We start from the raw sequence: 15,364 nt of genomic DNA on the forward strand, positions 1-15,364 counted from the left end.
AGCAAATATTTGTGTACTATACCTTAAGAAAGCAATTCTGAAAAACAGGCAGTTTTGTTTAGATTAATTGCCCCCTAAAAGATTGTGCAGTTCACACACATAAAATTCATTCTCCCTACGTCACAAAAAAGTCAACTTCAGGAATCACAGAAAAACTTCCAGAAAAGAAGCAGAGTGTTTGGCATCTTTGTCCTGCATGCATGAAGTCTTTGCATGTTGCACAGAAATTGTGACCTCAAAACTACAGATGAGAAGTCCCTGTTTAAAATACTTCACAGCCAGAATAGCAGTTCAGGATGTTAGTTGATACTTCTGCAAAGAATTTTCTCATGGTACAAGTGCATACTGCAAGACTGACTTGCAGTTATTCCTTTCACTCATTTGTATTTTTATTACTGGCACCTAGATGATGCAGGCTTGTATCCATTCTTACCTGGACTATTTTGCCTCTCTGTGGAACACACTGGCACATTCCTCTGGGATTAAGGATGCTCATCAGACTGTTCTGTTAGACCTTCCCTAAATGCCTCAAGCTGCTTTCATAGGTAATCACGATTTCTAGTTTTTGACAACAGAAACTTTTCTCTTTTACATCAGAATTTTTGGACAATGGTAGTATAAGCAACTTCAGAGAAGGCATAACTAAGGAAACTTGCCATGTTTTATATCAGCATCTAAAAAAAAAAAAAAAACAAAAAAACTAGCATTTCATTTGTTTACTCTGTACTGTATGGATGGTACTTACAAAGGAAGAACAGTATTTCAAGGCATGTAATTCCAGTCTCTTAATTTGTCCTTTGTGCTGGAAATACAGTGCCTCCCAACCACTAAAGGTTGTTATAAAACCCTATGATCAGGAAATGCTGCCATCACACCATGCACCTGGCACCATCGATTGAGGCACAGTCAGAATATAATGCCCAGTGTGGAGAGGCCAGGGGAACAGCAGCAGACAGACACACAGACCCCAAACACCAACCAGATACCAGCTGTAAAAAAAGAACCAACTGTCCTATTAACTGTATTCTTTAACTGATGTACTGGCATCCCTTCCCAAGTTTCCTATCCTTGAATGCATCTGTACATAGTTTGAGATACAGCTCTTTATAGACCTAGAAAAAAATAGGGTTTTTTGGTCTATCAATCAAACATGTCAGATGAACCTGAAGTAGTCATAAAATCTAATCTGGCTTTAAATTAAATACAAATCAGCTACAGGGCAAACAAGAGACCATTTTGTAGTGTCTTAATTATGACCTCTGCCATTACAAGCTTTATGATATTTTTTATATGTTCACTAAGGGGAATAAAAAGTTTACCATCTGAAAAACTAATGGCATCTTATCAGCAATTACTCTTAACCTTTTCTGAAAGCAGATCTTTTTTTCTAAAAGATAATCTCACACTTTACTGGCAAACCAGCATACTAAACTCTTACCTTTCCAGCCTCCAAGTTTAAAATCTCCTATTGTGTAGTAACTAGTAACAGAATCTAGTAACTAGTGCTTGAAAATCAACAAATCATCTAAAACCAATTAACTGGAGAAGTTAGTTGTATTCACATTTTCAGCACAGCTTAGTAGTAAAGATATTAGCTTACAAAAATAGTCACAATTTTTCAACATGATGGTCAGGAAGTTTGAGAATTCTCATGTCTTTATTTTCCCTGCAACATCTAGCTCCTTGATCTCTTTTACAGTAGCAATAAAATAAAACACAAAATTGTTGGGTTTTATTTCCTTTTAATTTCAGAGGAGGATTCAAAACTGTATGATTCTGAAGCTAATTCCTACCAGAAAGCAAAAAACAGTATGCCAAGTTTTCAGAATTTGAAAACTTGGCTGTTGTGTTTCTTTGCTCAGAGAAAGCTACATACACATACCTTCCATTACCATTCAAAAAGCTTCTTTCTTGGCATTTAAAACACTGAACAAATAGTATGCGGAAGAAATAAAGCTACACTAACCTTTTAAATATTACAGGACAAAAAAATTCTACTCATTTTGTTTTCTTGTACCAAACAGCTGGCATGGAAGTTCTGCAATCACAATGATGACTTCACATAAAGCAATTAAGGTTTGACCTCTAGTGAGGGGGGATCATTCACTGGAAAGGCTGCCCAGACAGCTCTGTCCTTAAACCTATTAAAGATGCAGTGGACAAGGCCTTAAATAACCCATTCTAGCCAAAACTTGCTTTGAGGAGGGGATTGGAACAGAGACCTCCCTGCTTTGTGGATTTAGTAATTCTGGGTATTGAACAAACAGAAGTTTTCACTGCCAAGTTGCAACTTTGTTGTCTCAAGTTTGACAGGACTGAGACTTAATCCATTATTACTACAGGTTATTTTGCACAGTTGCAATGTCAGTGAAAGTCCTTAAAGTTCTTCCCTACACAATCAAAGTTTCCTACTAAGCCTTAATTTTGAAGACACAGGTTTTCCAAGCTACCCTTTATTTCTTCCTAACATTTAGATGTGTTGGTAACAAACCAATGAAAACAGCACATTCTAAATGCTGACATAAGCATTTATTTTATTATGTAAGAAAATAACATGGTTGTCAGCTTGGTTGCCAGTGACAGATGTTAGTTAAAACTAATCAGATTGTTGGATTGCATCCAGACATCATTAGCCAGTTAGTATTCATATAAACCAGCATGTGAAGATAAAACAAAACCACTGAAGCTAGAATTCTTGATCTAATTCCAACATTCATTTTCTGCCTCAAGGTACTACAGTGAGTGAGAAAAAAGCCTAATTGATTAATATAGCCTCTGCAATCTCTGTAAACTACCCATCCTTTGTTTTGTTGATAAACTACCAGTTCACTCTTTCCAGACAAAGCAGCCATCATCATTCTCACCAAGACCCGGATCTGCTGAGCATAACAGTTGAGATCATTAACTGTAAAAGTTTTAAATATAAGACACACATTTAAATGGCAATTTCCTTTTTATTTTAAAAAAGTTGCAAAGCCAGCTAATGAGAACAGGAAGCTCTTAAACAGGAGTGCCTGCAAACACATGAAACTGAATAAAACCTGAAGTTTACACTAAAAGAAACAAAAAATAATTAGTAATTTTTAAATTAGTAATTTTTAAAATTTCATTAAGCTAACCTCAGTAAGAAGTGTCATTTACTAATGCAGGTAGCACTGAAAATTTGCTATTTGAACCATTTGTGTGGTCAGTCAACCAGCACTTTTTTATTCGATGAAAAGACATAAGGCTGAAATTAATCTTAAAAAAAAAAAAAAAAATCCCAAAGCATTACAACTCCATCCTTTCATACCTTGTTGTATGACATTCAATGTCCTACACGTATTTCAACCAAGAGCTAAACAACTGAACTGGGTATTATTTACAACCGTTGATGGAAAGTGTTTGTTTTCCATCTTCCAGTAATTAAAAGTTAAAATAACTGTCAATACTGTCAAACCTAGAATGTGTTATTAGAGCATTGTTTCCTCTACAGCAAACTCAACTTAACTTTCCTTGGACCAATGGGCCTATCATTCAGTTCATTAATAGCAGCCATAGCTTCCTCATAATTTGTCATAGCAACGATGGCATCACCAGAAGGTAATCCTTGTTCATTGTACTGCACAGAAACTGATTCCGGTATCACTCTGTAGCCATAGAAAAAATCCAGTATCTCATTAGGAGTAGCTTTAAAAGGTAAATTTTTCAATAGAATAGGAACAACACGTTCAGAACCACCGCTGAAATTTGGATCTGGCATAAATCTTCCTTCAGGAAAATTTCCCATTTTATTATTCCCAAACTCCATTCTGCCAAAAGGTTCACTGTCACCACCAAAATCCATGAGGGGCGGTGGACCCCTAAAATCCTTAGGAGGGCACATGAAGTCCTCAGGGGGATGTCTAAATTCAGAATGATGTCTGAAGTTCCCAGGGGGACCAAATGAATGCATGGGTGGCCCTTGTGGTGGCCCAGATGGTGAACCAACTGGACGGGAGAGGTCACCTCTGTCATACGGATGCGAACGACCGTGCATTTCATTTGGTGCAGATAATGGCGTAGGTACACCAAACTTCTGCATCTGATCTTGAGATATAAGTCTTATTAATACTTCTGTTCCCAAAAATGTTTGACGATTTAAATTTTCTGCTTTCATAGCTTGTTCTTCAGATTTAAACTTCACTAGTGCTTCTCCCAGTCCAACTCCTTTTTCATCATAGAGCAAGTAAATATCATCTTCGTCAACATCAAATCTTGCAAAGAACTTTTGCACTTCAATTTTTGACACATCAAATGGAAAATTCCTTACATAAACACAAGTCTTAGGGCTGGAATGACCTTCCCGGTAACTTTTTTCTGGTATGGCCTGTCCAAGATGATCTCTGTCCAGTGATCTTCTCCTCTCACAAGAGTCAATTATTTTCAACATTGACTTTCTTGAAATTGGAAAAATGTACACAGGACGATTGAGAAGAACCTTTCTATGACATTCCAAGGCAGCCTGATACTCTCTCTCACTCCTTAACACCACAAAGGCATCTCTAGTCCTTTTCTGATGCTTATCTGTTAGAATCTTGATCTGTTTGCTGTGTATATCCAGATCAGGAAAAAAATCTTTCAAATCTCTCTTCTCCACATTAAAAGATAGATTTCTTAAGTGTATGTAATATTCCTGGCTGGGAGATGAACGAGAATGTGTTCTTTGTCTCCTTGGTGATCTTGAACGAGAATGCTTCTTTGAATGCATGTAGCCTGAACTTCTTGGAGAATGGTCTTCGCACAAAAAGTGATCCATTTCATCTGGCACGTCTATCCTCCCACCATATTCAATCCACCGTTCCTCTGTAGTTGGACTAATTTCTATAAACCTCTGACCCATGTATTGTCTGTGACGTTTAAGTCCTTCTAAGGCATCACCAGGTGTAGCACATTTTACCAAGCAATCACCATTGTTTAAACCATTGCGGTGCTTTATCAGAATCACTCCATCCACACATATCCCCGAAAGGAAAGCACGTACTTCAACTTCTGTTGCAGAGTAAGGTATACCACGTAGAAATAAGTAATGATCATCTGGGTTAAATGGGTGAGAATCCTTTCTTATCTGATAGTTTGACTTAGGTATACCCATATCACCATATCTTGTGCCGTTGGTATGGAAACCAGCCTCCAGGCGATTTGGTGGCCCGTAACTAGGTTTTCTCATTCCTTTAGGAGAAGCTGTAACTAAATGTGGTATATCTCCAACACTTGATGTACTAGAACCATTAGTACCTGTTCTTCTAGAGCCAGACATAGTTTCTCGTCCCCCACGGTCAAATCGTTTCCGGCTCATTTCTATGGTACTCTGCATCTCTGCCTTGCTGCTGAGAAAGAGCTCTATGCGCGAGTCCTTGATAAACCCTCCTGAACAGCTCATGGCACGCCGTGCATCTTCATCTGTTGCAAATATAATAAAAGCCTCCCCAATCTCTCCTCCAATAATATGCACACCTCCATCAGGAATATTCAATCCCAAGAAGAAACGACGAATATCTGGAGGACCCGCAACAACAGGAAGCCCCTGTAAACGGATGACTACAGCCATGCTGAGCTCAACCCACAGCAAAAATCACCTGCAGACAAAAAGGTACACATGATAGCACGTCTTTAGTACTCAGCTATTTTACAGTATCTTATCACTTAAGCTAGAGCCTTTTTAATGAATGCCCTTGTCTCATCAAGAGAGAAGGTATGAAAAAACCCACAAGTTCACGAGAACGGGATTAAAACACAATTCACTGAATGTTCGTTAGTCAGAACAATTAGCTACTCCACCAGCACACGTGCACAAATCTATCAATATTCCCTACACTAAGGGCAACAAAATCCACCTAAGTCACTCCTCACCATCCACAATACCTAAAGAACACCTCAAGTCTTTCATGGCATAGTTACTATATGCCAGAGATCTCTGCCCACTCCTAAGAACAAAAAAAATCCAGTTTACTTTTGAAGAGGACACTAACTGATAAAAGGAGAAAGGAAAAAGAATAACTGTCACTGGAAAATGAAGTAATTCACAAACAGTGATGACTTCACTGCTTTGACAAGTTGCTCTACCCAGTGATCAGTTCTGTTCAAATATGTGTGTTTTCTCAGCATTCAAAAATGTTGTCTCTTTGGCGTAGTCAGAGTATTAACTGCAGCGGCCACAAGCATATCCTAGTTGCCAGCCACAACTCTGTGAGGAAAAAAGGCTGTGTATGATCTTGTCACAATACTCAGTGAGAAGTGTTAAGCTTTTGGCAGCTTACCTGTTTCTGCTTTGGAGACCTGATAAATTCTGTAAAATCAACTTAACTGTGGAAAGAAAATGAAACATAATTAATGGCTGATACCTGTACTTTGCTTTACACACTGTGCTACACTGCTGCAGCCCATCCGTAGCAGTGGCTAATACTAAAGCCAAGCACGTTATGAACCCACGTGAAGAACTCCTTCCGTGTTCCAAGATGCTGTGCACCACATCTTTCTGTTTCCATTTTAGAAGCAAAAGAAATTCAAAATTTAAGTCGATTTCTGGAAACGATGAAAATACGATGAGATTACTTGGTCATCAATCGTGTCACACTGAACTGTTGCAATGAAACAAGAGGGAACAGTTCTCAACTGAGTTCTTGAAAGGTGCTTAGGTCCATCTCAGGATTACACGACACGTCCGTTCTTCTGAAATCCACCTGGTTTCAAACTTCACAACAAGAGTATGCTACCCACCAGTCCAGCACTCAGTGTTCACAGTGAAGACCATCAAATGAAAGAGCAAAAACATCCAACAAGGAGAAACTTCAGAAGTACCTGAATTTACAAAGCCAACTTCAGCATTTTCCCTACATCCTTACTCTACTGCCTTTCAAACACAAGAAAAGCTTGAATACACTGACTTAACGTACTCTGATTCTCAACATTTTCTAACATCACACAATAAATGGCACAGTATTCTCAGAACACAAACCTCTGTAGCAAACTGCATCACTTTAGAACAAACACAGCAGCCCAACACTGAGCATTCAAGAATACTCCTCCTACAAGCCTTGCTCTATAAAGCACTAGATCCTGATGACAAGTTATCTGTCAATAATATCAACTCTCACTCCACCTGAACTTGGCAAAAGAAGAGCAAAGCCCAAATTCTTTCCCTAATGGATTCCATGTCACTTCAGCACCAGTACTCTGTAAGCACAACAAACTGAAAACAACTGCCCATTTAGAAACTTCACTAAAGACCATCTGTTCTCTGTACTTTTGTTGAGTGGACTCCAGCCAGCAGGCAAGCACCCACACAGTGATTGTTCACTCCTCGTCACCATCAGCTGGATGGGGAAGAACAAAGTCGAGAAAACTTGTGGGTCAAGATAAAGAGTTTCATCAGTGAAAAGAAAAAACACAAAATAGAGGAAATCACTCATCACCTCCCACAGGCTGACTGAGGTCCAGCCTTCCTCCAAATAACAACTGCCTTGGAAGCCAAGAAAAAATCCCCCCCAAAGAAACCATCAAAATACTTCTTCCTCTACCTCAGTTTTTGTTGCCCAGCACGATGTTACATGTCTCAGAATATCCCTTTGGTGAGTCTGGGTCAGCTGTCTCAGCCATGTTCCCTCCCAGCTTCTCACCTACTCTGAGCACACTCACTGGAGGAACAGAGTAGGGAAAACAGATAAAGCCTTGATATTGTGCAAGTGCTGTTCAGCCACAGCCACAACACCGATGTGTTGACAACATTCTTTTAGCCACAAATCCAAACTGAACTGTATGGACTGCTGTGAAGAACGTTAATTCCATCCCAGCCAGACCCAGAACACTTTACAATGTGTCTTCTCAACAGATGCACTGGCAGTGCCAAAAAGCATGGAGAATCCAAAGGCAGAATTTTCATACAGCACCTTCTTGTCTTGGAAAAAGTAAATCCGCTGCCCTGCTACTTCATGATGTATTTAATCTGCAGTATTTCTGGATTCACAACTCGGCTTTCTTATCTCAGTTTATAAACATCATTCACAACAGCTCTCCTCCATAATTTTTCAGTGATAAACAGCAAGTTCTCCATGATGCACCAGGGATACAATACACAACCTTCAGTGGTGAAAACCAGACACAGTGATTCCAGATTATAATGTGATCTCTAAGAAGTCCATAAACAAATGCAAATTCAAATAGTACCTCTTACTGACTGTACAGTAAACAACCACACATAGGTAGAAAGCATAAACAAGCCATCCAAAAATTTAAAGTGCATAACCAAAAAGAGTTGACTTGTTATGAAAAGCAAGAGCAATTCATCAGCTGAACAAGGACTTAAGAGAGCAAGGATTTGGAGAATAAATAAACTTAATGCCACAACTTAAAAGCACAGAAGTGTACATAATTTTATGAAATTTTATATATGAGCAAAATTGGCTAGAAAAATCTTACAATACCGATTCTTCCACAGCCTTGGGAAATTTGAAATATTAAAGCCATTAAAATAATCCAGAAGTTGTAAACACAGTAGCAAACTAAGTCTGCACTAGACTAGCATTTTTATAACACTGAAAGATTACACAGACTGCAAGCTAGAAAGAACACCCACGTAAACACCCCAACTACGAAACTGGCCCAGCATAGAATAACCAGCGGGACAGGGGAAGGTTTCTTATTCTATTCTTCAAAATAACCCTTAACAGAGGAAGCAGGCTGCTGCGAATAGCAGCTTTCACAGTGCTGAAGGAAAACCAGTGAGCTCTGCAGCTGGGCCCGTTACAGGGTCGAATGTAGCACGGAGCCGCTTCCGAGCAGGTCGCCCCGCCGGCACCAGCGCTGCTGGAGGGACCCGGCAGGGAACGGGGCAGGGAACGGGCAAGGGGGACAGGACGAGGGGCCACAAGCGCTGCGGCCCGCCAGAGCCGCCGGTGCTCCGCCCCCACGAAGAAGCCCGCCTGCTTCCCGACACCGGGACAGGGCTGAGGGAAGCACCGAGAGCAGGGAAGGGGAACTGGAAGCTCAGGGACACGAGGAGGCCGGGGCACACGGAGTGGCCGCGCAGCGGTTCCGTGAGGGTCGAGCAACCAAGAACCGGCAAATTCCACGCCGCCCTCGGCCACACGCCGCACCCCGGGGAGGCGTTGTTCTGTCCCTCACGCCATCAATCCACGCACCCACCGGACACGCCGCTCGGACGAGTCCCCCAGCTCCCGGCACGGCTCCGCCAAGATGGCGCCACCTCCACTGTCCCCCCTCCCCCCCCCCAACGCTGAGGGGAAGCTGCGCTGCGCGAGCGCTTCCGGCCCGCGAGCGCTGGCCTGCGCGCGCACCCTCCGGGCGGGGCGCAGAACCCCGAGGCCCCGCCCCCTCCGCTGCGGCTGCGCGGGTGCTGTCTGCCCTGAGGCGCCTCCGCTGTCCCCGTCAAAGTAGATCTGAGGGAGCAGTGTAATGATCGGTGTGTGTGATAGGCATGGTGATAGACCTGCAGCGTGGTAGATCTGTATACAGACAGCGGTGACCGAGCGCCGCTGCCCCGCTGCCCCGCTGTGCGCTGCCCTCAGGCTCGTTCCCGTCGGTGCTGGCGCGTGCCCAGCCTCAGGCGTCACTCGCCGCTGCTTTTCCTACACCCGGCCGCGATTTCTAACGGAGCGCCGGGCTGGCTCAAGCCCGGGTTGAGAGAGGCAGGGACGGAGGAATGGAAAATAAGGAAAGTTCAAGACTAAGTTAAGGGGAAGGGCAGAGGCAGTGTACTTTGGTTGTACAAGCGAGCTATATTTATCCCAATGTTTATCCTACCTGCCTTCCCTGTCTGTGCTTCCTCCCGTCTTTCTATGCATATCCAATAGTTGTCTGCTCCATTTCACGTAGGAACAAAAACCCTATTACTACTATTTATGGTAGATTCACCTAGCAATGTTGCCGACTTTTAGGAGCTCTCTCAGTACAGAGTCTCGTTCAGAAAACAATGTTTATTCTGTGCGGGGCACAAGGTGGAGGTTTCCACTAATAAAGCACACCGGTAAAAAGTTTCATCTTTACACAGTCAAATTTACCTGAATGAGCCTGGGGACAGATAATTGGACTCGAAAACATCAACTCAACCTTTTAACCGTGGTTGAGCCAACAAAAATAAATCCAGACAGAAATAAAACATGCTAACGTCGAAAATCATAATAGCTGGGCAATTAGCTCGCAAGGGAGGGATAATGAGAAATAACTAAAATCCAGGACACAGTGTCTTGCAAAGGGAATGAGACAAAAGGCAACAGGCCACCTAAGCAAGAAGAACTTCACTGTGCAGGTTCACTGGAACAGGCTGCCCAGAGAGGCTGTGGAGTCTCTCCCTGGGGATACTCAAGAAATCTCTGGTCGCAATCCTGTGCCGTGTGCTCTGGGACACCGTGGTTGAGCAGGGAGGTTGGACCAGATGATCCGCTGTGGTCCTCTCCAACCGGACCCATTCTGTGGAATGTGAACAAGAGTGTGATAAAGGTGTAAAAGGTAATGGGGAGTAACTTTGGCTGAGCACCCATCACTCCAGCTATTTTGTGTTCTCTCACCTTGTTACTACTTTCCTCTCTGGAGAGAAATTACAAACGCGTGTCACATTTGTATGATACACTGTGCACCAGTTCTAGAGACGAGGTACCGGAAAGTGCAAACCAGGCCTCGGTGTCCTCTCGTTTCTCGCTCCTGATCTCGCACAAGATGAACAAAACTCTCTATAGACCGAACGCATAAACTCGGGCTGGTCCTCCTCCCCCGGCCCGCCCCGCGGACGCTTCGCGTGCTGCGGCGGAGGGCCCCCGGCGCTCGCCGTACCGCGCGGCTCTAGCCAATCGGCGTGCGCGGGCGGGGCGCGCGGTGGCCATGGCGACGAGGGGCCGCGGGGCCGCCGCCGCCGCGCTGCTCATGGCGGTGTCGGCGGCGCTGGGCCCCGCCCACGGCTTCTCCGTCCCGCTCCAGCGCCCCACCGACTGCGGCGCCGACCGCTACTTCGACAGCTCCCGCCTGGCCTGCGCGCCCTGCGGGGCCCACCAGCGGCAGAGCCCCGGCGGTGAGCGATGGGGAGGCGGGGCTCCGGCGGCTCCGCGCTGAATCCGCCCCCAGCAGCGGGAGATGCGCAGTCGGGGTCAGGTTGTGTCCGTAAAGCGGCTGTCCTCGGGCAGGTCTGGGAAAGGCGACCAAGGGCCAGGATCCCGCAAAGACCTAAGAAACCTCAGCACAGCTGTGTTGTATCTGAGGCACAGCTCGGAGAAATTACTTTCAGCCTTTTTCGGATAACCTTTCTTTCCTCTAGCTTTATATTGTATTTGCATTTTCATCTCTAGAATTCCACAGGAGCATGAGTTTATGTTCTCGAACACCTCTCTAACTTGAAACTCCTTGTCATACTCGAATGAGATACCAAGTGTCAGAGATCCTCAGGCTGTTCCTGTGCTAGTCCCAGTCCCACGCGGGAACTTGGAGCAGCTACAACACAGCCTGACAGTACTAAATGGAAAATACAGATAGTTGGCTGCTTTCTTTAGGGCATAAGGAGATATTAAAAGTCCGTCTTTTATAAATACACAGTCCAACATCTCTCTTCAGAACTGGTACTTCAGTCAGAAGCAGTGATGAGGAGGGCTGTGTTCACAGCTGCTGTGTGAAAGCTGCTCGCCTTTTCCACCAGCACCGTGGTGCCCTAAAGACTAATCCTATAGTTCACTTACTGGAAAAAAATACATTTGCTTTCAGATCCCCCGAGAACGTGGGTATCTAGATCCATAAGTCCCTTTTGGGCTGATTCTTCCCCTAAATAAAGGGCTTCAGGGACATGAAAAGTCCAAGGTCAAGGGTTTATTTCTTCCTGCAGATCTGACTGGAGGAGTTGTAGGTAGGTGCCACTCAGTGCTGTTTGCGTCTTGACTGAATTCAACTTGTGGCTGCCCATACGCTCCCTGGGTAGCTCCTCAGTCTGGATTCTGCTTTCAGGTGACATACCTGAAAATCAGGGTTTTGTCACTGTGAGTGTCACAACTCGAACTTTTCATTGATCTAATCCATTTCGGGCTTCTTTAGAATTACGTAGAAGTGGTTGATCAATGACATGTTTCTGTACAGCTGGTCTCATTAGAATGTTCTTTAAGGTTATAAAACTTTCCACAGAATTTGACATAATTTTTGCCTGCACTGTTCAATAAGCTTAAACGATAAAAAGAATGTATTAGTACATATAACCAATTTTAGTTTGTGGTATGTGTTAAAAGTACAGAGAGAAGTTCAAGACAGACAGGAAAAATGTCTAAATAAAGGCTGTTGAGCACTAGCAGATGGGCATTACACTGTGAAAATATGAAAATAGTGTTTAATTTTATACAAAATGTTAAGTATGTTCTGTTCCCTCATGAAAACTATTCAATATAAATCTTGATCCCCATGCACAATTTTAAAAGCCTTGAGTTTAAAGCAGCCTTTCATACAACAGTTACATTTTGAAAAACCTTTTCATGAGAACACATTTTGATTTTAGGACTGACTTCAAATTGAAAAAAATAAAACCTGTATACAAACATATAACGCTGGGGTTGTAGAGAGGAAAGGCTGTGCCAAGATTTAGATGGAGAGATTTTATCTATTACAGACCAACTGGTAAAATTTGGTTTAATTAAAAAACTAACAAAATACAGGCTCTGAGTCCGTGTTCCACCCTGGTAGATCAGTCAGCCTTGGAACATTTTCCTAAAACATCTGTGTGCAAACTGTAACATGGGCATTTTTTAAAAAGCAAGATGATTTTCATTGACATCTCAAGTGTTTTATGTGTCTATCTAATAATCCATCGTTATCTCTTGAGAACAATAGTAGTTGTTTTTAGTATTTTGTTACAACCAGTCAGTTTTATATAGATTAAAAATACATTTGTTTTCTTTTCTCCAGGTAGTTCCTGTGTATGTGAGCCAGGATACAGGATGGTTTCTAGTAATGGTGGGTTCTCTGTTACTTGTGAAAAATGCCCAGAAAATATGGTAAGTATCAAATGATTCCATGTTTGCCATAATGATAAAATACTAATCATAACCATTATGGGGTTTTTAATTTTAAATTTTGTCCTGACTGAAAATTATTTTTTTTATTAATTTAAAATAAATTTTGCTCAGTAGTATTTGATTTTTAATTTAGAATTGTCTATTTATATTATTTTGTAGGGCTTTTTAATTACAAATTTGATACCACAGACAAAATAAGAATTTTTTTTAAGTGTTTAACTTCATTCTACTGCTTTTCTTCTCTGCTTTGTCCTTGCCCAGAGAGCACAACTCTGTACCATGTTAAAGGTGCATTTCAGCTCATAGGTATCTTAACTGATTATTTATGTAAATACTATTATTGTAATATTTAGGCTGTATCTTCATAATCCACAATATTTCATCTTCTTCAAAATGAGCTGCTCTTACTAAGTTACTTTAATTATAATTATAGTTAGATCAGTTCTTCTGACCTTCCTTGACAAATTAAGCCATAATTTTGTGTCATAGTCTCAGCATTAATCCAGAGACACCAGGCTAAACCAGATTTTTCCCACTATAGTAAGCAAAGAAATGTATTTTTTCCAGCTTTCCTCCAACTTTTGAGGGTGAAGCCTTCCTGAATATTTCTTTCCCTTCAATAACTATAGAAGAACTCTCAGGAGAGCAGTTTACTTGCCTGAGTTAGGTGTTCAATGGCTAGTGGTCTTTGTAGGTAAATTCCCTTTCCTTTCCTTCTTCTTGCTGTGTTAGACAAAGACTTTGGCACCTATCATTTTGTGTTATGATCTTTTGCTCTTTCTTCCTCTTTTCTGCAATGGTGGCATTTGCCTTTGATCTACTGCGAAGGCTTTTGAAAAGATAAAATGATGATAGTGGAGAAGGGAGTAACAAGCCCTTGAGGATGAGCAGTTATCTTCATTTTCCTCAGTGGTTGTTATCTCTACTGCAGTTACTTCATGGTGTAAAATAATTGTGGGTGTGAGCTGTCTGGGTATGTACAAAACTCCAAACAATTATGTAAGCTGCTTCACTTAGAACAATTCCATTTCCATTACTTCTGTATATTTATATGCAATTGCAATATGCAATTTATATATAAAAGTCTATGTATGCATTATTATGTTTATTCAATGTGTCTCTTTTTAAACATTCTACTTTTAATTTTCACTGAAGGAGGTAAGCTAACAGGTTCAGAAAAGCTTAACTTTTTTTGTGTGTCTGCTAGAAATTACTTTTGCTAGATTGTTTAGTCTTTTTTTATCTTTAAAAGCTTCATGAATGTGATCAATTTTTAATCTGAACACATTTTCTAGTAACTAATGTCTGGATAAGGCATTCTTCACAGATACTGGGTGATCTCTATGTTTTTGAAAATTCTAATAGTTTTATGTTTTATTTTAGAGCGGAGTTACTCAGGATGGATGGAATTGTATTATTTGCCCCAAAGGCCTGACTTCAAAAGGAAATTGTAAATGCCCCGATAATGAAATACTAGGTAAAAAATATGTGCCAATTATGAGATGATAGCACTTGTTTTAGATATTTGAGTTTACTAAGATATGCTTTTCTGTTAAATAAGAAAAAGTATGTGTGTTTTTGTATCTAATGTAAAAATTCAACATTGCTCTTGATCTTAATCATCATTTCTGAAAGACAATGGATAAATCAGTACCATTGCTCACTGCAATAAAAACTATTATGCAAACATTCTATAAATGAATACTGGTGTATCACTTCCTTCAAGCTCTTTGGCAGTGGATGGAGTCATGAAAGTTGGAATAAGAACAATGTAAATATGGACTATAAAAACATTGCAATGTTTTGAAGTATAAAGGGCAGTAAAGGAATTATACTTACACAAGTAGGTGGAAGAGAAGAGGCTGAGCAAACCAAGCAAATGTCTGTGCATTAGTGTCAGTGGATTTCATGCCTCCCTGAGACACCTGTACCTGTGACTTTCTGAGATGTGCCTCCCTATATCTATACTTCTTACTTGATGCTTTCTAGTAGTTGCAGATGATTTTCAATAGACAGAAAAATAATGTTAAATTTAGTGTATGCATTAAATGGAATTTTGCTTATTTTGCGTAGTAGAAATGTAAGAGCAAAGTACAATTTTCATCAGAGGTGTAAAACATAAAAGCTCTTGGGTCCTCTAGTTTTCATTATTTTCAAGGACATGGAATGCCAGTAATTCTCTGAGTAAGTATTACAAATGTCCAGTTAGGTTACTTTTCCAACAGGGTATGTTGGAGAATCACTGTTTTCCAGATCAGTAATTTTAAATTTTCCTAGGAATCTGGAAAACCAGTCTTCTACCTTAAACTTTAGGAGAATTACAAAATTCATTTTGGGCCTTTATGGTA

General features: G+C 41.4%; 2 protein-coding genes across 6 annotated transcripts in view; one reads left to right on the forward strand and one right to left on the reverse strand.

The window, feature by feature from the left end:
- Window positions 1-2,934: 2,934 nt before the first annotated feature.
- On the reverse strand, window positions 2,935-9,229 carry RBM12B (RNA binding motif protein 12B). 5 transcript variants are annotated; one of them, XM_062490185.1, is made up of 3 exons: window positions 9,159-9,229; window positions 6,279-6,324; window positions 2,935-5,597 (listed from the first exon to the last, which is right to left on the reverse strand). In XM_062490185.1, exon 3 carries the CDS (start codon window positions 5,567-5,569, stop codon window positions 3,470-3,472), a length of 2,100 nt encoding a protein of 699 aa, XP_062346169.1. In that variant the 5' UTR covers window positions 5,570-5,597; window positions 6,279-6,324; window positions 9,159-9,229; the 3' UTR covers window positions 2,935-3,469. The 5 variants fall into 5 exon arrangements, with proteins under 5 accessions (XP_062346169.1, XP_062346161.1, XP_062346144.1 ...); XM_062490177.1 differs by lacking the exon at window positions 9,159-9,229 and adding an exon at window positions 7,539-9,149; XM_062490160.1 differs by lacking the exon at window positions 9,159-9,229 and adding an exon at window positions 6,451-9,149.
- Window positions 9,230-10,896: 1,667 nt separating this feature from the next.
- TMEM67 (transmembrane protein 67) overlaps window positions 10,897-15,364 on the forward strand; it is a 29,619-nt gene continuing 25,151 nt past the window's right edge. The window contains exons 1-3 of the mRNA XM_062502938.1: window positions 10,897-11,041; window positions 12,907-12,995; window positions 14,400-14,493. Of these exons, the coding sequence (XP_062358922.1) occupies window positions 10,897-11,041; window positions 12,907-12,995; window positions 14,400-14,493 (328 nt within the window). The remainder of the gene's footprint in view (window positions 11,042-12,906; window positions 12,996-14,399; window positions 14,494-15,364) is intronic.

This window comes from Cinclus cinclus, chromosome 1 (assembly GCF_963662255.1).
Source record: "Cinclus cinclus chromosome 1, bCinCin1.1, whole genome shotgun sequence".
Classification (NCBI taxonomy): Eukaryota; Metazoa; Chordata; class Aves; order Passeriformes; family Cinclidae; genus Cinclus; species Cinclus cinclus.